Source organism: Salminus brasiliensis, chromosome 10 (assembly GCF_030463535.1).
Source record: "Salminus brasiliensis chromosome 10, fSalBra1.hap2, whole genome shotgun sequence".
Classification (NCBI taxonomy): domain Eukaryota; kingdom Metazoa; phylum Chordata; class Actinopteri; order Characiformes; family Bryconidae; genus Salminus; species Salminus brasiliensis.
Window position 1 is genome coordinate 11,050,033 of NC_132887.1, and position 23,480 is coordinate 11,073,512.

At 40.5% G+C, this 23,480-nt stretch overlaps 1 protein-coding gene across 7 annotated transcripts in view; it reads left to right on the forward strand.

Annotated features, from left to right (window-relative positions):
• LOC140564093 (protein unc-79 homolog) overlaps positions 1 to 16,292 on the forward strand; it is a 53,583-nt gene extending 37,291 nt beyond the window's left edge. For 3 of the 7 annotated variants that reach the window (XM_072689193.1, XM_072689195.1, XM_072689199.1), the window contains 21 exons: positions 182 to 1,432; positions 2,839 to 2,940; positions 4,216 to 4,341; positions 4,520 to 4,622; positions 5,395 to 5,523; positions 6,091 to 6,231; positions 6,451 to 6,489; positions 6,855 to 6,967; positions 7,066 to 7,151; positions 8,652 to 8,825; positions 8,949 to 9,017; positions 9,141 to 9,251; positions 10,935 to 11,039; positions 11,135 to 11,212; positions 12,207 to 12,296; positions 12,387 to 12,562; positions 12,949 to 13,132; positions 13,918 to 14,121; positions 14,510 to 14,587; positions 15,398 to 15,439; positions 15,533 to 16,292. In XM_072689193.1, the coding sequence (XP_072545294.1) occupies positions 182 to 1,432; positions 2,839 to 2,940; positions 4,216 to 4,341; positions 4,520 to 4,622; positions 5,395 to 5,523; positions 6,091 to 6,231; positions 6,451 to 6,489; positions 6,855 to 6,967; positions 7,066 to 7,151; positions 8,652 to 8,825; positions 8,949 to 9,017; positions 9,141 to 9,251; positions 10,935 to 11,039; positions 11,135 to 11,212; positions 12,207 to 12,296; positions 12,387 to 12,562; positions 12,949 to 13,132; positions 13,918 to 14,121; positions 14,510 to 14,587; positions 15,398 to 15,439; positions 15,533 to 15,721 (3,590 nt within the window). In that variant the 3' untranslated portion in view covers positions 15,722 to 16,292. The remainder of the gene's footprint in view (positions 1 to 181; positions 1,433 to 2,838; positions 2,941 to 4,215; positions 4,342 to 4,519; positions 4,623 to 5,394; positions 5,524 to 6,090; positions 6,232 to 6,450; positions 6,490 to 6,854; positions 6,968 to 7,065; positions 7,152 to 8,651; positions 8,826 to 8,948; positions 9,018 to 9,140; positions 9,252 to 10,934; positions 11,040 to 11,134; positions 11,213 to 12,206; positions 12,297 to 12,386; positions 12,563 to 12,948; positions 13,133 to 13,917; positions 14,122 to 14,509; positions 14,588 to 15,397; positions 15,440 to 15,532) is intronic. The other 4 variants (XM_072689194.1, XM_072689198.1, XM_072689196.1 and 1 more) reach the window with 4 other exon arrangements.
• The last annotated feature ends 7,188 nt before the right edge of the window (positions 16,293 to 23,480 follow it).

Genomic DNA, 23,480 nt, shown 5'->3' on the forward strand with positions numbered 1-23,480 from the left:
TAACCAGAGTCATTTTAGTCATTTGAGTAATTTTACACAGGTAGGCAATGTATTGTAAGAGTTTTGCCCTTATTAAAGTAGCATGATGTGGTCACCCAGCTGGGGAATCAACCTGTAGGATGCATTTGAATAAAGTAAATCATTGTGTCATCATTCAGTGACCTTCGCCATTCCATTTCAGGCGAGATTGAGTTGGCAGAGTACAGAGAGCCCGGCACACTGCAGGACAGTCTGCTGCACCCTGCACGTGACGACAGTAGCAGCAAGAAGAAGAGACTACAGGCTATGCACAAGCAGAAGTCTCTAGACATCGCCAACACAGACTCCATCCTTTTCAACCTTGACGAGCACCGCCGCAAGTCATGCATTGACCGCTGTGACCTGCAGGGGCCACCACCTCCACCCCCCTCGTCCTCTTGCTCTACAGCCAGGCAGTCCCGGCGAGGAGACCGACATGGCAAAGACTCGTCTGATGGCTCCTCAGGTCCTGACCGCCGAGGGTCCAGCCTGCAAACAGACCATGTCAGGCCAGTTATTCCTGAGGTTCGTCTAAGCTGTATGGAGACTTTTGAAGATAAGTCGACAGGACTGGACTCTCCTCTGGTTGTCTCCAGTGGACCTGGAAAGGAAGACGCAGACCTGATCGATTTGTCTTCAGATTGTGCATCTATACCAGAAAAACGCTCCATTCTCTCTCTGTCCGATAGCGACTCCTTGGTATTTGAGCCACTTCCACCACTGCGCATTGTCGAAAGTGATGAGGACTTGTTTGAGGCGCTTTCTAAGCCTCCGAGCGGAATGCAGATCAAATCTGAGCATCCGTCACCATCATCCGCAAGCACTATTTTACGATTATCTCCAGTCATTCAAGTCAGTGTGGAAGACTGCTCTAAGGACAAAAGGAATAGCTCTAGCACCCCTGCCAAAGGAAGCCCTCTTCAGGCAGCTGAGAGGAAGCCATCTCCCCGTATAACCCCTACCGCCTCCTTGGAGCTACCAGAATCAACAATCCACCCTGGCCTGGAGAGCCCGATGACCTTGAAGCAGAAACGAGACCTCTTCAGGAAAACAGCCCATGTGCCTGACACTTCAGTCGATGATGGGGTTGAAGGTGGAAGCCCCTCTGGAAGGTCCGTGTTCCTCAACATCCCAGAAGACACACTGGACAGCCTGGACCCGCTGAAGGACAAAAAACGTGAAGGGAGCGTTCATACTGAGGATGAGGATGATGTTGAAGATGACGATGACACTGGTGATGAGAGAGACAGTGATCCCAAGCCAGATGATGAGAGTGATGAAGCAGAGTTTAAGATCCAGATCGTTCCTCGCCAACGTAAGCAGAGAAAGATAGCGGTCAGTGCCATTCAGAGAGAATACCTGGACATCTCCTTCAACACGCTGGACAAGATGGGAGAACAGAGCACAGACTCAGGTACACGTGTCATACTGCTGGCCAAGATTGGCAGTGTGTGGTTCACTTTCATGTGTGTTTCCATTTCATGTAAGAGCTAAATATTGTGTTTTATGTCTCTGTGTCCAAATGTTTATACGTAGAAGTTTCAAAGTACACTGATCAGCCATAACATTAAAACCACCTGCCTAATTTTGTGTAGGTCCTCCTTGTGCAGCCAACTAAACAGCTCTCACCTGTCAAGACATGAATCCCACAAGACATCCAGCATTAACATGTTCAGCAATTTATGCTGCAGTAGCTTTTCTTTTCCGATTGGACCAGACGGCTGACCTTTGCTACCCATTACATAAATGAGCATTGGGCACCCATGACCCTGTCATTGTTTCACTGCTTTTGCAATGCCACTGCAGTCCAGGGGAACACCCCAAAAGATCTGCTGTTTGGGACATTCTCTGACCTAGTCGTCTAGCCATCACAATTTGTCTACACTTTGTTTACATTTGGTTACTTCATGTAACTAGTATCTGGACTGTATTTACACACGGAAGTCAAATGCATCTCCGGTTAGTCAGACTGAATCCAACTGCTGTGTGGGATGGACTATGCAAATTTGCTCGTTGCACTGGATGGGTTTACACTGCTATAACATGGCTCAAATGCATCTCAGACCACCTCTTTGGATCTGGTTTAAATGTGTCTTGGGGGCCTTTACATCTGGTTTGGCCTTATCCAGATGTAATTCAGAAAAATGCATGAAGTGACCAGGGGTAAACGTGATCAAAGTGACGCAGATTCTTACTCTTGCCCAGTTTTCCTCCTTCTTGCACATCAACTTCAAGAACTGTCTGTTTACTTATAAGAACCCTTTGATGGATGCCATTGTATAGAGATACTCAATGTTATCCTCTTCATTCACAGCAGTGGTTTTAATGTTATGGCTGATCGGTGTTTGGCAGTATTTTATACAGTTTGTGCAGTTTACTGATAATACATCTGATCAGAAGAAAGATGAACAAGAGAACAAATTCTGAATGATAGTATAGCAGGTCTTTCTGCATTATAGAATGCAATAAACCTAATGTGTGTTTTACAACGGACACCTCTAAAATGTCAGGAAACACCTGTAAGACAGTCTCACTTATAGACATAAGTAGATTTTTTTAAGGCCCTCCACAAAACACTTCGTCCTTCGTCAGAACCCTTTTACTTGTTAACTGTGACCCATACAACTTAGTGATAACATATAGATAAGCACAATGGCAGTTAGCTATATAAGTAGAAATGCTGTCATTACAAACAGCCCCCCTTCAGGTACATTCTTTTTCAAATCAGTAACCACAGTGTGACCACAGCCAACAGCATATAAAGTCCACCCATAGTGATGCACTAAATCTGTCCCATCAACCGCCTGCATTGCCTTGCAGATCACAAAGCTCTGTCCAAACTGGAAAAGCCACGAGAATCGGCCTCAGCCCCTGCCCTCGAAGCCACAATCCCAGAAACAAGCAACCGCTCCTCAGTAACAAGTAGGAGCCAAAGACCTTCTCACTAATCATATCCATCACATGGTCCCTCTAGCTCATGAAGCTGTCTTTAATCCATTAAGCAGACCATAAATCTGTAACTAGATCCACTCATCCCTCACCCATAAACCTAAGCACATTTATCCCTTCTTCAGTGTTCATAAATGGGTTTGCTCAACCTGCACTCCCCAGAGTGAGGTAGAATTTTACAGCAAGATCTCATTAGGCACATTACATTTTAGAAGTATCCAACACCAAGTGCTGTGAACTGATTTTTACAGAGGTGATCACAGGCTGAATTAATAGACTCATGTACATATTAAAGATGAGTTAGATGAGTAAAGACATACAAATAAATATTTGTATAAACACTATTGTACTAAAACACTTCTCCAGGTCAGTTTGTCCTGACAGCACAGACACTACAATACTATAAGAGATCAGATGATAATTGAACCTAAATTTAAGTATTAAAGAGATCAAGATTTTCCCAATGTTTACCATTTTTAGACAAGCAGGTCTGTTTAAAGTTCCAGAGAAATTAAAGGATTAATAATAAATATTAATAATAAATTGTGCATTTTACGTTGGTCCTGGCCCTGCTCCTGTACTACTGTCTGCCCTGCACATTTTAGCATTTTCCCTGGTCCAGCTAATCAGCTAATTTGCTAGTTTAGACCATGCCTTCAGTTTATGTTGATTTGGGACCAGACTGTTAGAGAGTACTCAGAGGACTTTGGGCTGGACTTCAGGTGGCTTCTGCTTGTGAAAGGAAGCCAGTCCCCTCTCTGATAAATGGAGCCAGGAATGACAAATGACAGTCTTAAAAAAGGAGGAGACTGGGTGTAGAGGGTTGCAGAGACTTGTTGTATACATGTGAACAATCCAGAGAGAACATTTATATGATGTTAGATTTGAGAGAAGCCCTTCAGGCATGTTCCCCTTCCCACACTGAAGCCCCTAGACATGTCCCCCCTCCCAAAATGTGGCTATTTCATAGCACCACATCTCAAGCCCCTCCTGAGATTAAACAGTGGTGAGTTAGAACAGTAGAATGTGTTCAAGGTTAGGAACCAGTACAGTATTAGATTAGACAAACTGTAAGTCTGCCCTTAATAGTTAAAATACCTTCTGTAATTTTGATAGAACAACCTTTAGTTCTGTTTGTTTCATAAGCCGTTGTTGTGTTGCTGGTTTTGTCTGCTTGAAGTCATGAGCAAAGCCTGGAGCACTGTTAAATCCTCATCTTGTTTCATGCTTTTTCGCTTCTGTGTTTATGTCCCACAGCTCAGTACCGGCAGGTGAAGCGAGGCTCTCTGGGCGCTGTGACGATGAGTCAGCTCATGAAAAGGCAGCTGGAGCACCAGTCCAGTGCGCCACACAACATTAGCACCTGGGAAACAGGTCAGTCAAAGGGCCTTTCTTCCTCATTCACACTGTACAGCGTAAGAACATTTCCAATTAAGTGTTCTTATAAAAGCAGCAGCCAGCAACTGTGCCCAGTCATTTTGGACACAAATGGTGAATAGGAAGAGCTTTATGGGGTGTTAATGCTGAACTTTAATGTTCTTTTTCCTACCAGGCCCAACAAAGACCAGCCTGCTTTCAGCACCCAGCACAGTCAGCATGTATGTGCCTGCACCAGAAGACTTCAGTGATGAGCAACCTACCAATATGGCCGACAGGTACTGCAGGTCATTCGTAGTGTGTGTGTGTGTGCACATGTGTTTGCAGACACAGCGCTGGCATATAGGGATGGGCGATATGGAATAAAATGTTCTATCATGAAATTTGATGATCTTTTTTTTTATTATATGTCATATTTTTCATAATATTTTGATACGCAGACAACATGCACCAATAGTGGCAGATGCTTAAAAACTGCTAACCAAATACCCTCCCATACTGAGAACGGTGATTTTTATTCAAAATGTGCCGTATATCATCAAATTAAGCTCTGCTTTCTAAGGACTGACAATATCCACAATAGCAAAATGGATCGTGATGCAATAAAATATACATATTGCCCACCCCTACAAGCACACACTACCTTGTTATATATATATGTAGTCCACAAATGTCACTTTGTGAATGTATATTGTATAAACATTAAACCTACCTACAGCTCTCTTTACTGCACTTCTTAAGTCAGAGAGCACCCTTCATTTATGTAATTTCTTGTAAAAACAGTCATTACGTTCAAGAAATTCAATTTTCAGCATCTTTTTTAACTTTTTTATTTTTATTTTCAGTCTTTCAAACAAATCTGCAGATTTTTCCTCACCTCCAAACTTCAGTCTTGGAGCATATTCTGCTTCTCAACATCCAAGTCATCCTAAACCCATTCAGTGATGTTGAGGTCTGGCCCTGGGGTGGTTAATCCATTGTTCTGAGAGCAGCAGCAGCTTCAGTCAGCAGTTTGATTTGCAAATGTTCTTGTCTGTGTCATTTTCTCAGTAAGGGCATCTTGACGGGCTCCACATCTTTTCAGACCCACAGCGTTGAGTCATCTTCTCACAGTGGAAGGACAGACAGATCTGAAGCGAGAGTGGAGCTTGATGTTCTCCTAGCTCTCAATGATGAAAGGTTTAAGTGCTGTTTATCTGATGGGGGCAGGTTTTGTAAACGCCTGTTTCTTTATACTTGTTTTTATTTCGCCTTTCCCTTCCCTTTCCAAACAAATCTCCACTGAAATATCTGAGAAAATTATATAAATGAAGGGTGGTCTGACTTTTTGCGGTGCTGTATATCAGCGCTCTGATGTAAGATCCTGCATCTCCATTTTTTTCCTTTTTGACATAATTTTAGTCAGTTGTCCCTTACATGGTATTAAAAGTTAATGGTGAATGGACTATAGTAGATGGTCCAAAATGATTTGGAATAAAACAATTTTATATTGATTTCCATTAAAAGTTTAGATTTTTTTTCTTCTCCTGTAAAGGTTTTTGCATAACAGCGTGGTATGTCATTCAGATAGGGCATATACTGTAGATGCCATTATGTAAAAATGGGTGGGTGTGTGATAGTGTGTTGGTGTATTCAAGTGTTTATATAGATGTGTATCTACTGAGTATGCTGTGTGTTTAATCACTCATGGGGTGAATGTTCATGTGTTAATGTAATGTGTATGATGTGTGCTTGTATATTCTGTAGGTGTCGAGACTGTGGAGCTGTACTAGAGGAGTATGATGAGGAGACCCTGGCTTTGGCTGTTGTTGTTCTCTCCATGTTTATCCACTTGAGTCCGGACCTGGCTGCGCCACTGCTCCTGGACATCATGCAGTCAGTGGGAAGGTACAGAATAGTTGCACCAGTATGGTCCACAGTCTGCGCTGCATGAACGTATCCTGCTATTGCTGAGGGCAGGATGTTGGTGTTGCACTGACTCTATTTTTTTTAGACAGGAAAAGACATAAAACCACAAGGCTTGAGATACAAAACATCAGCTGATTCAACTTATTTATGTAATCAGCAACTGAAATACGTTTTGTTAAATGTGTTTTTATGATGCAGGTTGGCATCCAGTGCCAATTACTCAGGCCAGGCTGAGAGGTAGGTTTGTTTTTTTTGTAGAGTGTGTATATGTCTGTATGTATGTATGTATGTGTGTGTGTGTGTAGTATGTAGTTACTTTTGATGTTTAGTATGTACATGTGTATGTGGAAATATCAATCTCACAACAGTTTAGTTTGCTTACAGTTCTTTAGTAAATGATTCAGTGAGTCACCATTATTCAGTTAATTGGATTATTTTGGTATGATTCCAAATTATAAAAAGAAATAATTTGTGAAAATAATTGCTGTGTGCTCCAACAATTTCCCATGCATCAGTTCTTTGTACACCTCTACTATGTGGATGTGTGTATTTAAATGTGTATATGTATGTTATAATGACCCTGTACTCTTTGCTGTGTGTAGCATGCTGATACCTGGTAATGCTGCAGGTGTAGCTAAGCAGTTCCTGCGCTGTGTGCTCCACCAGCTTGCACCCAATGGCATCCTGCCACAGCTATTCCAGAGCAACATCAAAGGTATCCAAAGCCTGTTTGTGTATACTCACACACGCACACACACACACACACACACGCACAAACATGGAACATCTGTTTATACTGTTTCTACCTTTCAGATGGAAGCTTCCTTCGCACACTGGCTACGTCTCTCATTGATTTCAATGAGTTGAGCTCCGTGGCAGCATTAAGTCAGCTTCTCGAGGTAGGTCTGGAAGTGAGCATGTCAACGTTGTCCATGCTGACCTCAAAACTGACCTCTTACATTGAACGGCTCAGAATATTCTCCAGCAGATGGCACTCTTGTCAAAGGAAAGTGAGCTGGACCTCTTGAGGCTTGTGCTAGCAAAGCAGCAAAGAGATTTGTTTGATATGGACTGCATAGTCTTTTCCAAGAATCTACCTTTTCTAATTGATCTGTTAGAAAAAAGATATCTTTGTGTGCGTCATTGCACAAATCATGTAACTGTACATTTAGTCTGTATAAATATACAGCAGTAATTCTTATGATCCAACTGTGTACCATTTTACCTTAAGATACATTATGTTTACCTTTCTAAAGGAAAGGGGACATGGAGACATGCAGTATTTGTGCACTTTACATTTTAGATTGCATTAGACATACTTAGACGCATTAGACATACTTAGACACATCAGACATACTTGGAGGAGAACTTCCAAGTCTGTTACATTAGTAAACAGATGCCCACACTGGCTAGCAAAGAGCAAGTCCAGGTATGCTCACTGTGACTTCCTGTGGCATCACAGTGCGGTGATCTGCTGCAGTCTGCTGGTGCTGCAGTCTGCTGGTTCGGCCCAATGCTTCAGTGGCAGCACTTAAACTTCCCTTTTAGGTGGAAAAAGGATTACTGTACAGTAACTGAAAATACTGAAAATGTACCAACCCGGGGACAGTGTTCATACCTTAAAAGGTAGTTCAGGTAAAAGGTAGTAGACCCTTTTTGGAGAGTGTAGTAATAGTGCAATAATGCAAATCTCACTGATAAGGGTATTACTTGGTTCCTAAAAATCATATTACTATTTTAACCAAAATCTCAATTGTTATGTTATGTAAGAATAAAAAAAAAAAGATATTTTTTCATTACTCTGACAAAGGTCATTTTTGGGCCATTTTTATGGGTCTGTTCTCAAATGTCCACACAATGTTTAAGATAAGATAAGATAAGATAAGATAGTCCTTTATTAGTCCCGCAGTGGGGAAATTCTCAGTGCAACAGCAGAAAGGGATAGCAAGACACTCAGTTACAAAAATTTTGATAAATAATTTACACTATAAGTTTATGTATATGTTTATGTTATGTATAAGTATATGTTTATTGTTTAGGGCTTCGAGGGTTTTCAAATAGAGTTAAAAAATATGGGGTTCAGAGTGGCTGGACAGTCTAAGTGTTGGCCATGTAATCAAGAAGTACAAGAGAGCATAATTGGCCTTGCTCTCGCTGGGTGGATCGGATGACCATTTCCCCCATCACTCAGCACAATGCTAGTAAACACGGGCAGTTAGTTGACCTAGCAAAATAGGAGAGTTGGTGTTCTTCTCCAAAAACAGTAAGTTGTTTGGGACAGTCCATAAGTCCATTTGTTTTTAAATAATATGATTTAGATGATTGATGATTAAATAATGTTTTATTTTTGATGTCAGCATTAGACATAATCTCAAACATGATGTGTATCATTCTGTTAGGGTTTGAACAATAAGAAGAGTTTGCCTGCTGGGGGCACAATGCTCCACTGCTTAGACAACATTGCCACTTTCATGGAGGCTCTTCCTATGGACTCCCCTAGTAACCTTTGGACAAACATCTGCAACCAGTTTCAAACCTTTCTGACCAAGCTTCCTGCTGTGCTTCCTCTGAAGGTATTAATATTCCTTTGTAGCCACCTTTCTAACACTACACTACCACTAAACAATCCGAACCCTGTTCACTGTGTGGCTGGTATGCCTGTTTGAGATGTTTTATTTGAACCTGTTATTCTATAGTATCCATTGGACTCCAGCTTGAGAATCATCATTTGCTTGTTGAAGATTCCAACCTCTAATGCAACCAGAGTAAGCACATTTGAACCATTATGAGTTTTCCCCTTAAAACATGAAACTGTCACTTATTTTCTAAAGATCTTGTAGGCTACATTGAACGTGATTTTAGACACTGACTCTGAATCTTTTTGCTAGAGTTTGCTGGAACCCTCCTCAAAGCTGCTGAGTTTTGTTATCCAGTATGGTGTTTTCAGCCTCTCGTACCTTGTGGAGCTCTGTGGCCTGTGCTACAAAACCTTCAGTAAGGTATGGATGTTGTGTGTCATGTAGGATTATTTGCAAAGGAATAAAAAACAAATAAATAATCAATATTTTTGCTGATCATGGTTTTGCATTAGTGTGTGTACATTTATTTATTCATACTGTAACAGACAACAGATTCACATAAGTTTTCCACAAACCTTAGGAAATATAAAGTCTTGAGGCAAATACACCTCAGAGCCATATCTGAAGGCGTATATACCTCAGAGCACCTCCACTTATGTCGCTGGAAATATATTTTCCCATCCTCTCCTGTTTGTGAAATATGGCCTCTCTCTTGCTACATAACACCTGAAGAAGAATTCAATCAGTCCGTATTGATTTTCAGATTTTAGAATGCTGGTTTAGAGGCACAAGAGATACATCTGTCCCAGAGAGCTGCTGATGATATGATAAGTGAGGCCATGCTATAATTTCTAATTTCTAGTGTGAGGAGGTGTCCTTCAGATGGATGTCCATTGCATCCCACCTGCCAGCACTATGAGTTTATGGTCTCAGTTATATTGATTTGTCTTAGGCAGATTCTCTGTGGACTGCACATCATTCATTTTTCATTAGATGGTGGAATGGACTTCTTTCTAAATGATTCAGTGTCATAAATATGTCAAATACTGTTGGCTGCTTCTGTGGCAGCTTATATGGAAAGGTCCAGGACTGTAATTTCACTATATCAGAGCTGTTTTAATAGTAAATACTAGGAGATGTAAACTTCTTGATGTGAAGAGGTTGGTCCATAGATGAAGACCAAAAAATACTGTGTTAACACTTTAACACTGTGTTAACACGTTGTCCACACTTAATTTCTTTAATGTCATAGCAGCATTACTGTAATTAATGTTAACTTTATAGGCCCTAAGATAGAACCCTGTGGGATTTCACAAAATATGCTAACATAAATAGCTACCAAATAATCCACAGTGGTTTCTGCAATGTTTTTGATGATTCCAATGATTAATAATGGACTAATAAACCTAGAAAAGTAGAATGTCTTAAAACTGTAGTTTATAGCAATAAAACTTAGCCCTTTAATAATGAAGCAATCACAAATGTATTTACCAATTTGCAGATTGTTGCGTTTATAATGGTATGTACAAAAACATGACCTGATAAAGCCAAAACGTTATTGGTAAAATGACTGTAATGTTTGGAGGACTTTGTTTTGTATAAACCATTTGAGTAAAACTTGTATAATCTGGTTTTGCAGTGAGGTATCCCAAACTGACCACAGTAAGCATATTTGAAGTAGTGATTACAGTTGAGTTGTCCTCTGCCTCTTCTATGACCCGACGGGGCTGAAACTGCTGACATAAAGACACAGATCTCGTTGCTGTGAAAAGGAGAGAGGGGGCGGATAAGATGGCTTTTATCTGCCTGGGACCGTGGCAGAAGAGCTGGGCCGCCTGCCATTCTAATCCACTGGTCTTCAGCTGGGAATATGGATAGACAACATTACACTGAGCAGTACAGCGAGGGGAAGAGATAATTAGGGCGTAGGAGACAGACAGTAATAGAGGATAGACAGACAAAGTAATGAGGACATGAATTCATAATCCTGGAGACAAAATTGAAAAGACAAATTCTAAAAAGAGAGCGCACTGACCTAACAGAGGTTAACATGTAAAATAGATCAAATAGATCATTTATTGTTTCTTTTCTGTTCTCCTGTAGGAAAGAGACAAGTTCTATATGTCCCGCATTGTCGTTCTGGAGTTGCTTCAAGCTTTGAAGTTCAAGTCTCCCATTCCTGACACTAACCTACTGCTACTAGTCCAGGTAATTGGTGTTGTGATCTTATTTGTAGGTGTGACAAGATAGAGAGACCGATCTATAATAATGCTGTCTCTCCATTTTCTGCTTTCTAAAATAAGTTTGTATGTGCTGACATCGGAACTCGTCTATCTGAGTCCACCATTCTACAGAAGCACATGATCTCATCTGTACCAGGGGTGAGTACACTGTACCCTACTTTAAATGGAAATGTATTTAAAGTAATACAGTCAAATACATATTTTTCCCCTCACCTGATACGTGTTCAATGTACACACCTTGTTTAGTCTCTGTGGAGAAGTATTGCCAGTAGAATAGGACTCTCTGGAGCAGATAAACATTAACATAAAGGCACTGAAGCATTGAGGGAGCACTTTTGGGATGAGGTGGGGTGGTGATCGTCCAACATTCTTACCTCACTAATGCTCTTGTTGCTGAATGCAATCAAATCCTCAATGCTCCAAAATCTAGTAGAAATACTTCCCTGAACAGTAGAGACAGTTACTCCAACAAAGGCAGGAAAGCTCTTGTAAATAGGCGCCCCAATACTTTTGTCCATATTGTGAATGCAAGTCATTTTGGGCCCCAAAAAAACATTAACATCATCACCTTACACTTTCTGACTGCATGTTACTAAAGTCCCAATCTGAAGATCAGATCAGTCTCCTAACTTTTTAATGCCAAATATCTAACAATGTAGCAGTAATGGAGGTTCTACTCCACCCTGACTCCATCAATTATTGTGCAAAATGCATCCTTAAATCATCACACATTTGCCTCAAAGTGTGTGGAGCTGTTAAGTGATCTCATTTACACTACATTTATATTCATAGCATTTGGAAGAGGCTCCTATTCAGTGTGAATTACAATGTAAATATGGTACAGAGCTAGGCAAATGTAGCGATAGCTGTCCTGCTTAAAATCTGTTTTAGTGTGGTGTTTTTGCACAGGCATGTTATTTAACCCCAGTCTGCCAAGTGAGGGAGAGCAGCACTGTTGCTGATAATGCCATACCAACCACAGTATTTAATATACACAGTAAAACATAAAATATTACAATATTACAACCACTAAAATATCAAAATGCCTTTCTTTCTCACTAGACAATTCTTTGATTATGTACTGGCAGCTGAATTCTGATTTTGACGTAGCTCATACTTTCTGTTCTCTCAGTGCACAACAGCGGCCATGGAGTGTTTGAGGCAGTACCTCAGTGAGCTGCTGGACTTCATCGCAGATATGCATACCCTGACTAAATTAAAGGTGAAGTATTAAATACACATGCCACCTCATACGTTTTCTACAAAATAGATTATAAATACATAAACTGTATCTGTGTCTATCTCTCTGTAGAGTCATATGAAGGCCTGCTGTCAGCCTCTGCATGAAGATACTTTTGGTGGGAATCTGAAAGTGGGCCTGGCCCAGGTCGCTGCCATGGAGATCAGTAAAGGCAATCACCGTGACAACAAGGCAGTGATTCGCTACCTGCCATGGCTGTACCACCCACCGTCTGCCATGCAACAGGGGTAAGACGGCCCTCAATTGTAAAAAAGGGAATCACCCCAAGTGCCATTTTCATGGCCATGCCATTTGTACTTCAGAATAATGCTTTATAACCATACAACTAAAGCCTACATGAGGAGTAACCTTTTAAGATGCACTGGAACAAATGACACCATAAAAATTTATGTAATTTAAATGTGGCAGGTAGTGCCAATAAATAAAATGTGCTATGTTACCACAGTTCTTCCTAAAAATGAATATAAGTTAAGAAAGCAATTGTCTGGATGCAATATATTTTATTCATTTGCCACATTTAAACCATATAAAATTAAAAGTGCAATTTTTTAGCATGATGGTTGATGTTACTGACGTTCTGTGAGTGCTAATTGCAGTACTCTCTTGTCCTCAGGCCCAAAGAGTTCATTGAATGTGTGTCCCACATCCGCCAGCTCTCCTGGCTCCTGCTGGGCTCCCTTACTCACTGTGCTTTGCATCAAGGCTCCACGTCTTGTATGCCCATTCCACTGGACGCTGGCTCTCACATTGCAGACCATCTCATTGTAATTCTCATTGGCTTCCCGGAGCAATCCAAGGTATAATAGTTAGATATACATTATAATCAGTTCAGTTTAATTTATATATAGTGTAAGATGTATTCATTTAATGTAACTGTTTTACAACAGACGTGGTCACAAAGCAGCTTTGCAGAATTTGCTTTGCTTATCTTCTCTATATGAGTTAATTTTAGCCTATGAGCTGTGCTTTAAAAATTCAGTCTTGGTAAATGAGATCATGTTATATTGTATCAGTGTATTTATTATGTCTGTTTCTTTCCTTAATTCCGTAATTTAAGCATTTTATGTTGCCTATGTCATATGAATAACTTGAGGACACTCTATGGAAATCATTGTCTTTTTGAACATATTTAAACATGTGGACATTTGACTTTCATTTGAACAATATTGAGAAGTAACTAATAACTAAAAACAGCTGAAGACAATAAACAATGTATTTTAAACATAACTCTATAAAATGAATAGAACTGCAGTTTTCTTGTGAGTTTTTTAGTTTCCTAATAGCTGATATTTCTCCCTATGGCTAAAATAATTATTAGTTTCCTATAATGACCAACCAGTTTGTACTATTGGGAGAAAGGTTTTCCCACTCCTCCATGCAGAGTTCTTTCAGCTTTGTAGCAGTGGCTCAAAGCGTGAATTTCACTTCCCGACTGGAGGGGGTGCCCAGGACCAAGGAATGCCAAATCTCGCCTACTGCTGCTTTAAGAAGATTTTACTCGACTTTCGCTTGCCTTATCATCATTTGCTGCAGTGAAGCTGTTGCTGAGCAGAATATTAATATTCCTGTTCTTTTTCATTAGACATCAGTGCTCCACATGAGCTCCCTGTTCCACGCCTTCATGTTTGCCCAGCTGTGGACCATCTACTGTGAGCAGGCCGCTGCAGCCCCAGCCGGACAGAACCAGAACCAGAACGAGTTCTCGTCTGGCGCCATCCTCACCGGCCTGGAGTTCTGGAGCCGAGTCACGCCCAGCATCCTCCAGCTCATGGCACACAACAAAGTAGTAAGACCCAGTTGCCTAAAATGCATTTTGCTTCTTTTTTTTTTTTATTGTGGTGTGTCTTCAGCTGGTTCTTTTGCATTGTGGCTTCTTGCAAGTACATACTTGTGAAACTGCATGTCCTTAACATCATTTAAGGTTGAGTCATAGGGGGAGACATCTGCTGCTAAGGTGGTTGATGTAGCATTGAAGCACAGCTGACAAATGACTCAGCCTTTGTAATATGGTCAATATTAGTCAATTTGATTTGAATGGATTTCTGCAGTATTTGCACCATGTTCCCTCCAGCTGAATTGTGCTTATCCGTATGTGACCAGTAGCATGATATCATTTTGCGAATCACGAATGACAACTGTTCAGAGAGGCTGTTTTTTTCCCTTCTTCCCTTTAGATGGTGGAGATGGTGTGTTTGCATGTCATCAGTCTGATGGAAGCATTACAAGAATGTAATTCAACCATTTTTGTTAAAGTAAGTTTATTTATTATTTGTTTCTATTGTAATTCCTGAGGAACTGGATGATTTGAATGAACTCATTAATTGTTGTTGTTGAGCTCTCTTGTATTGTTTAAACCTGCACTGAAGAGTATAGTATAATATTGTTTTTAAATACACTATATGGACAAAAGTAATGGGACACCTGCTCATGCATTGTTTCTTCTGAAATCAAAATGAATTAATGAATTCGTCTAGACTTTGAAACATTGCTGTGAGGTTTTGATTGCACTTAGTGACAGAAGCGTTAGTGAGTTCAGGATGTTAGACGATCACCACCCCACCTCAAACCCAACTCCCCAGTTCATCCCAAAAGTAATGGATGGAGCATTATCCATCATTCCAGAGAACACAGATCCACTGCTCCACAGCTCAGTGCTGGGGGCCTTTATACCCCTCTAGCCCCCGCCTGGCATTAGGCATGGTCCCTGTAGGTTCATGTTTATCTGCTCCAAAGAGTCCTGTTTTATTGGCAGTTATCTCTACAGGGACTAGACAAGCTGTGTGAATATGTGTGACCAATGGGTGCAGCTTAAAGTAGTAACAAATATATATATCAATTATATATCAATATATCAATTTAACATTGACAGGTTTGTCTTTCAGTTTACTTACGTTGGAAAAATGTTTTGCTGTTAGTACAGTTTATTTCTGTGTTTATGTGGAAATGAACAGATTTTAATCAAGCAAATTCAACACACCACTTTTTTCCAGTGTGTGTGGTCAGCTTTGTCTCTGAGGTTCCTGAAACTCTAATTTATTGTTTCCTCACCTGTTTTTTTCTAGTTAATTCCAATGTGGCTGCCAATGATTCAGTCCAACTTAAATGTAAGTACACCATCTATCATACAGTGTGATATAAATTTCACACTCAACAGCCATTCCTCAGTGAGCTGATACACTCTCTGTCTTGATTCATAGCACCTATCTGCAGGTCTCCAGCTGCGTCTGCAGGCTATCCAGAACCGAGTGAATCACCAGTGTCTCCAGGGGCTTGGTTCTGGCTCCTTTCCCATCGCCCTGCGCAAGTGGCTGCAGTGTACTCAGTTTAAAATGGCTCAAGTGGAGATCCAGTCATCTGAGGCCGCCTCCCAGTTTTACCCCATGTGACGCACAGAGCAGTCATATAGGAGCTTCTGTGAGACCAGCACACATTCGTTCGCCATCTGCTCCAACCAGCATACTGTTTTTCTCGGACTCCACACGTAGTTGTGTTTAGAAGCTTGGCTTTTGTACCTATGGGATGAACTGAACAGTCTGTTGGTTGTGACGGCAGAAAAAATGCTGTAGCAAATGCAGGCTAACTGAAAACCTTCTTAGAGGTCTTTATATTCGCTTGTAACTATCATCATGCGTAGGGGAAGTGAGGCACTCGTTGTGAAACAATGTCACTGAATAATGAGGTGTCAAAACAGCAGAATGTGGTACATACAGGTGCAGGAGTCTTCCTAAGTGAGAGTGTGAGAGTGTGTGTGGGTATGTGTGTCTCGGCCAGGCTTTGTGACTAGGTGTGAAAAGCGCTGGTCGTAGTGCACACACCTTTCATATGCATTAACCGAACGTGTGAGAATGGTGATGTTAAATCCAGAGGGCTTACAAAGATACAAAGATAATGAATAATATGTTTATAATATATTATGTTTATTCATTTCAAGTAAAAAATAAACAAGAACTAATTTTTTCAAGGTGTTGTGTGTCGGTCTTTCCGTTTCATTTTGTCTGAATGTGAAACTCAAATAAATATTGATTCTGGAATTAATTTGACCGTACAAGAGGTGAGGTTAAAATAACAGAACAAAGCTAAACACATACCTCATACAAATCTAATTGCCCTTTGGATTTCCAGTATCCTCCTCCTCTTTCAGGCTCCAAGATCGGACATATTGCCTCTATCCATCCATCGCAGCACAAATCAATCAGACCACAAACCAGGTCCAGGCAGCCGAGTAACTCAATAAAGCCTGACCAACAGACAGTGGAGGTAAACAAGCCCGGTGAAGCGGGAGAATAGTGGCCATTTTCACTCATTAATCAGTCCTGCTTTCTCAGAAATGCAGCAAACACAATTACAGCTTCCCTCAACCAAGTTTAAAGTGATGAAGTGTTCTGGCCAGGTCTCATTAGGTTACAGATGAGCAGCATTGCCCTTTTCGAGTCCCCTTAATTTCCATTGTACATTCTAAGACAATTTTTTTTTCTTCTCATATCCATATGGTGGCATGCAAAAGTTTGGGCACCCCTGGTCAAAATATCTGTTAAGGTGAATAGTTGAGTGAGTAAAAGATGACCTGATTTCCAAAAGGCTTGTGGATGCGGCATGTACATGCAATAACACTCACATCAGCATGTGCTGCATCCCTGGCAACATGCCCTGCCTCAAGCAAATCAGAGGGTGAGGCACCCTTCCCATCGACCTCTAAGCCCAGCTCATCAAAGAGACCCTATCCTGCAGTGTGTGTATGTGTGTGTGTAAGCAATCAACTCCCCATGCTCAGATGCAGCATCTGCCAGACGCCTGCCATGGTCGTTTGAACTCAGAGCCCTTTCAAATATCTCACTCATTAAAAGCTGCTTATATAATCAGTCTCAGGAACACTGGCTCTACTCCTGTCTGATCCCACCTTACGCCACTGCCTGCCTCTCTTCCACACCACAAATTGTATGTGCATGTCTGTGTGTGTATGTGGGTGTTTGTGTGTGTGTGTGTGTGTGAGGAGAAATACCCTGATGAGAGGACAGCTGGGGGTCAGTAATTAAAGTTGACCAGTGTGAGTGGTCAGCTGACAAGGTGTGAGTTGAAAGGTCACAGTGTCTTAGGCTGATGAAGGTCACTACCACTCTCACCACCAACAGGCTCCTCACATTGGTCCTCAAGTTAACTTCATGGGATACCTCTTCCATTGATGAGTGCTGGGGCTGAGGCTAGCACTCAGCAGTTATGGTTGATAATGTGATTAGGACTTCAGGAGACATACTGACCCAACATTGCCCAGCAGACATCAGCAAATCCACACACTGACTCTGGTCTGTCTTTCTAAACATCCTAAGCCTGATTGCCTTTGCTGCAGCGACTGATGCAGCATGAAGACATGATTAATTTACCGTCAGTTGAATCGGATCTCCATCTTTGAAAGATGAATATTAAGCACATTTATTAGCTATGATCCGGGTTTGACATGAGGAACAATATATGTCCAAATGTTTGTGGACAGCTCTTCTTATGAACACATTCACCCCATTTACGTAGCACCCATTACTGATACAAATGTACAAATGCACACACACAGCTTGTCTAGACCCTGTAGAGAAGTACTGTCAGTAGAATGGGACTTTATTGTCTATTGGCACCATGTCTAATGCTAGACGTGGGCTAGTGGGGTATAAAGTCCCCGAGCATCGAGCTGTGGAGCTGAGTAACAGTGTTCTCTGGAAGGATGGTGCTCCAACCAATACTTTTGGAAAGAGTTTAATAGGATGAGGTGGGATGCTGACCATCCAACATCCTGAGCTCACTAACACTCGAATGCAATCAAATCCTCACAGCAATACTCCAAAATCTAGTAGAAAGCCTTCCTTGGCAAAAAAGACAGTTAATCTAACAGAAGCAGAATAAACTATTTTTTTTTAAATACTCTTGATTTCTGAAGAGACCTTGAATGAGCAGGTGTCCCAATACTTTTGTCCCTATTATGCTTCTAAGGTTCAGTAGAGTATCTGTGTTTCCAAAGTATGCAAAATATTTCTTCGTTCAGAATGGAAATGAAATCTACCATGTTCTGCTGGCACATGGTGCAGTGTTAATCTTCTTAAATTGTAGACATATCCCTTTACAAAGCCGTGCTTCTCTTACAGCAGTCAAGGTGCCATGATAGGAAATTTGCCACTGCAAGGAGCTTTCCTGACTTAGATGCAGCCAAGCCCTTGCCAACCCGTACAGGCTTGTCAGATCAGTTCTCTTCCTCAGCCATTTCGAGGGCTGCAGGCCGGACAATGCATGAATGTTTAAATTGCTCAGAGTGTCACAAGATATCATCCTCAACTGGCACATTTACAGAGAGAGAGCGAGTGAGAGAGAGAGCGAGAGAGAGAGAGCTTTTTTAGACATATTAGTCTCATTCACGTTATTATCCATTCACAGTTCTCTAATTCTTATATTGTCCGACAATATGTTTTCTTCCTTTGTTTGTAAACCTCCAGCTTGGAGGTTTGTGCTGGGTGGTTTGCTTTTCCAACCAGAGATTAGACCTAGTCCTGATTTTAATGAACGTTACAAGTAACAGACTCTGTTTACTCTTTATCTGATTGAATGACCGACATTTGTTGTCCTAGTTCACATTCGTGTAAAAAAGTAAAGGCATTCCTGTTCAAATTGATTTTATTAGTTAACATAATTCTTTACAGAGAAATATTTCTGCACACTTTATTTAACTGTTAAATAGAGCCTGTGCTCTAAAACTAGCGGAAAAGTACCATATTTAAAGCAAAATTATGAAAGAAAAGGTATTTTTACTGCTGGACTGCCCCTACAGTTCTGGAGTGTAATTCACAGGTAAACCACTGCCGTAAATACAAATTGTTCATTGAGCTCCCCCTAATGGACAGCTGTACACATGCATTTGTGTACAGGCTGAAGCATACAGAGTAATAATGCAGGATTTGACACAAATATGATGCACAATCCTGGAAAGAGGTCTCATGCAGCTCCACCAAAGTCTCCCTATTAAAGTCAGTGAAGCTTCAAAATGATTTTATTATTTTTTATTTTAAGGTAAAATTGCCACACAGTGTTCCTGTAAGTTCTTTCCGAGGATTTTATAATTATGCTAAAAAAAAAACAACAGGGATGCTCAGATGTTTGCACACAACTGTACACTAAGACTAGACCACAAACAGGGTTGGACAATATTCACTTTTTTAGTACTGTCTCCAAACATTACTGTGGTATACAGTATTACCATAGCAATTCAGAGATGGGCATAAGTTGTTAATGCTTCCACACCATCTCATTCTGTTATTTTAAAAAAATGCAAAAAATCAAATACAAAGCTCAGCTTGCTTACAGTGTACAACCACTAGTTGAACACCATGCCGTTTCAAATCAGTGCAAATCAATCATTTGTTAAATGTTAATCCAACAGCCTGATCACAACTGCAAACATTAAACAGCTGCCAATCAGAGAAGAGAAGCTGGTTAGTGTTAAGATGTGGAGAGCTTGGAGGTGGAGACAGGCATAAACACAGGTTTTATTTTTTTTATTAAAGACAAAACTAAACCAAACAAACAGATACAAACAAGAAAACAAACTAAAGACTGGGACCAACAAAAGAAATAAACCACAAACTGCCATGACCACATCGCAACATGACCATGCACAAGACCAGACAAAGGAAGGCTGAAACAAGGGGTACTTATACAGAGACTAACAAGGGACACACAAGAAACACCTGGGACTAACAAGGGGGCGTGGCTAGAGAGGAGGCACAGGTGGGAACACTAATGAACAGGAGGGGCTTGAACTAACAAGACACAAACAGCCATGTGCTTGGGAGCACATGGTGACACAAAACAGAGGCAGACATGACAGAACAGGGGCAGGCATGACAGTTAGCACTAACTGTGCGAACTGTCCTCACTTATAAAGGTTTAAACAATAAAGACTGGATTACGAAATTCAAGGACAAACAGTGAGCTAATATTTTAGTTTATTTTCCTTTGGTGTTGGATCTGTGGTACACTGGCTAAGCTAAGGCTAAGCTTGGCTTAGCTTGCACAGAACAGTGTAGCTGCTGTTCTGGCTAACTGCTGCGCTACTGACACAGTTGTCAGTTGTCAAACATGTCTAAACAGAGATGTTGAGGACTAAGGTCTAAATTACTGAAGTTTAATGCTGTTGGAGTGACAGAAAATCTTGCGAAAGCTTATGTAGTGTTTGGAACCATAGCTGGCCAGCCAGGATCAGGTAAGTTAGTTAGTGCTAGTACAACAAACTTCACAGTACAAACCATGTTACAGCTAACTGGGGCCTAAAAACACACATATCTGAGAACACAGCTTAGAGTGAGTGGTTTTAGGATTTATTCACGGGCCGATAGTGAATGTGTTCTGATTGTTGATTATGTGTAGCGCGTAATTTAGTGCTTGTTAGATGAGTTTCCGGATGGCTACGACTGATTCTCCCAGGTTTACTTTAGTAGTAGTGTTGTTATAACCTACAGCAAATGTGATGCATAGCCAGACACCAGCTTCTGCCAGCATTCCTGAGGAATCTTAGCCCATTCCATGGGCAATTGCCTTCAGTTCATAATAATATATTTAGCATTGCGTGCTGCAAAGATTTTCGATGGGATTCAAGTCAGGTGACTGTGATCACCTCAGAATCTTCCAGGACTTCTGATACCATGTCTTGGTGGACTATGAGATATACTTGGGATCAATGTCCTGATGGAAGATCACTCAAGCTTCAGATCCCTTGCAGAAGACATGTAATGTAGCTGACCAGTGTTAGTATAATCAGTAAACCATGTAGGGAAGGATGCTGCTTCTTTTGTATAACAAGTGCTTGATGGATGAGTTTCCATGTCTGGCTACGACTGGTCCACCCAGATTTGCTGGCTCTTCCTTAGATTTGGATCGAGTGGCTCATGCTAAACTCGCAGCTACTGCAAGCCATTTGTTTTTCCTCCCAACATCACCTATCAGTGAGCTCCCACAGCTGCCCCTGTGCTGTATCCCTCTTAAATCTAAATTGAAGAATGAGCTTATTTGACTGTTTACTAGAAAGGCACAGACTAGAATTTGTACACATCAAATCTGTCATCATTTTGAAATACCGTCCTCATTTTGAAGATACCTTCACCACTTAAATACCTTATTACCATCATACCACCCAACCCTAGTCACAACATATAGTTGCAATTAAAATGAGTTCCTTTGCTAGTCAGGTTTATCAGCAAAACATAGAAACTTTCAGGTGTTTACAGTAAACACAAACCATTTTAATAGATGTACACAACTAATGTAGCACATGCATTCTCCAAATGCAACACAAAATGCCATTTTAATGACTACTGCAGTCAGAATTATTCAACCCCCTTAATGACAAGCATATATAATTGCTCTTTTTGTATCTTTTTTCTTGTTTGTGTAAGGCAGTGATCTTTTCTCTGAACTTTCTGACAATTCTTGACTTGACTTGCATGCTAGACATATTTCTAACATGGAATCAAACACCACAGTCAGCAAACCTCAAACCAGTCCAGGTATTTGATGTGTTTTATCTCAAGCACTCCTGATGCAACTAGTGAAGATTTGCCACCTGATTTGCAAACCTGTACTTCTGTAAGGGATTCTATTCAGGGTGTTGAATAATCCGGACACTGCAGTCGTCATTAAAAGTGGCATTCTGTACTGAATTTGGAAAAACCACTGGTTCTGTTAGTTGTGTTGAGCTCTTTGACTTGTGCTTGTTTACTTGGTTTATTGCAAAGAGCTGGAAGTTTGTACATTTTGCTAATAAACCTAATTTGCAATGGGTGCCACTGTATATTAGCCTTTACAACACAACACTGGAAAACAAAGTCACAATAGATTGCATTGTTTTATTTCTACTATGTATAAACATACTCGGCCACTCTGTATGAGTGAGTAACAGTCCAGAAGGCAGATATGCTGAAGTCAATATTTACATTCATGCATCATTCCTTCTCTTTTGCACATGATTTTTTTTGTTTTGTTATTTTATGTATAGCGTTCTGAGATTGTTTAGGGATACTCGTTACACTGCAGGTGAAATAATCTTACCGGTTTGGGCACGCAGACGTCTAGACAGACAACACAGACATAAAACATGATGTTTAAACCACTGAAATAGAACCAGCTGCATCTATTGTAATGCATATCCCACAGCTCAACTCAACTCTTATGGTAATGTTTTTGTTATATATATATATATATATATGTTTAGATATAGATATATATATATATAGGTTTCCACTGTAGCATGATATTTATGATATTTTTATATAACATCAGCAATGTTACAGACATTCATCGTCCTTCTAACCACATCCTACATGAAACTGTATGGCATTGTCACACATACATGAAACGCTGCTCCACTTCGTGCAGTCATTCATAATAAACAGCATTGTTCATCAGACAGCTTAAACTTAATGGTCGTACTATTGCAGAAGGGTCCTTGTCTGGTGGCTCGTGAAGGGAACAATTAGCATGTAATCACATCTGAACATGACCAAGGGCCTCCTGCGTAGTTGTCCACTGTCCTTGTAATCACTAGAATTTGGCACAGACAAGGGGGTGTTTAGCATTCGAGCCTTGAGTAGGATATAGCCTCAAAAACTGGAATGTTAGTATCACTGTACATATGGAATCACGGTAAACCACACATGTAATGCAAGGAAACACAGAGAAGACCACCAGTGTTCATCACAGAGTGATGATGTAACACCTTGCGTAAGTGTCTGTGCATAGGCATATCTCAATGATATAGGACACTAGGTTTTACATACACAGCACAAATATGAGTCTACATCCTTGGTTGTCTATAGATGATTGTTTGAATACAAAATGGTACAGAGAGGGAGGATTTCTGGTAGGTGTCCAGATATATATCATGCGAACTAGGTTTGTATTTTAGGTGAAAACATAACTGATGGTTTGCTTTTCACAAAGCAAATAAATGTATAAAAACAAACAACTAAATAAATAAAATAAATAAATAATAGAAAAGGCTACTCTTACAAATTAGTCTTTTTAGAATTGTTTAGAAAATTAAATAAACAAACAAACAAATAATAGAAAACAATACACTTACGAAATATATTTTGTTTTCAGAGCAGTGCATCAAAT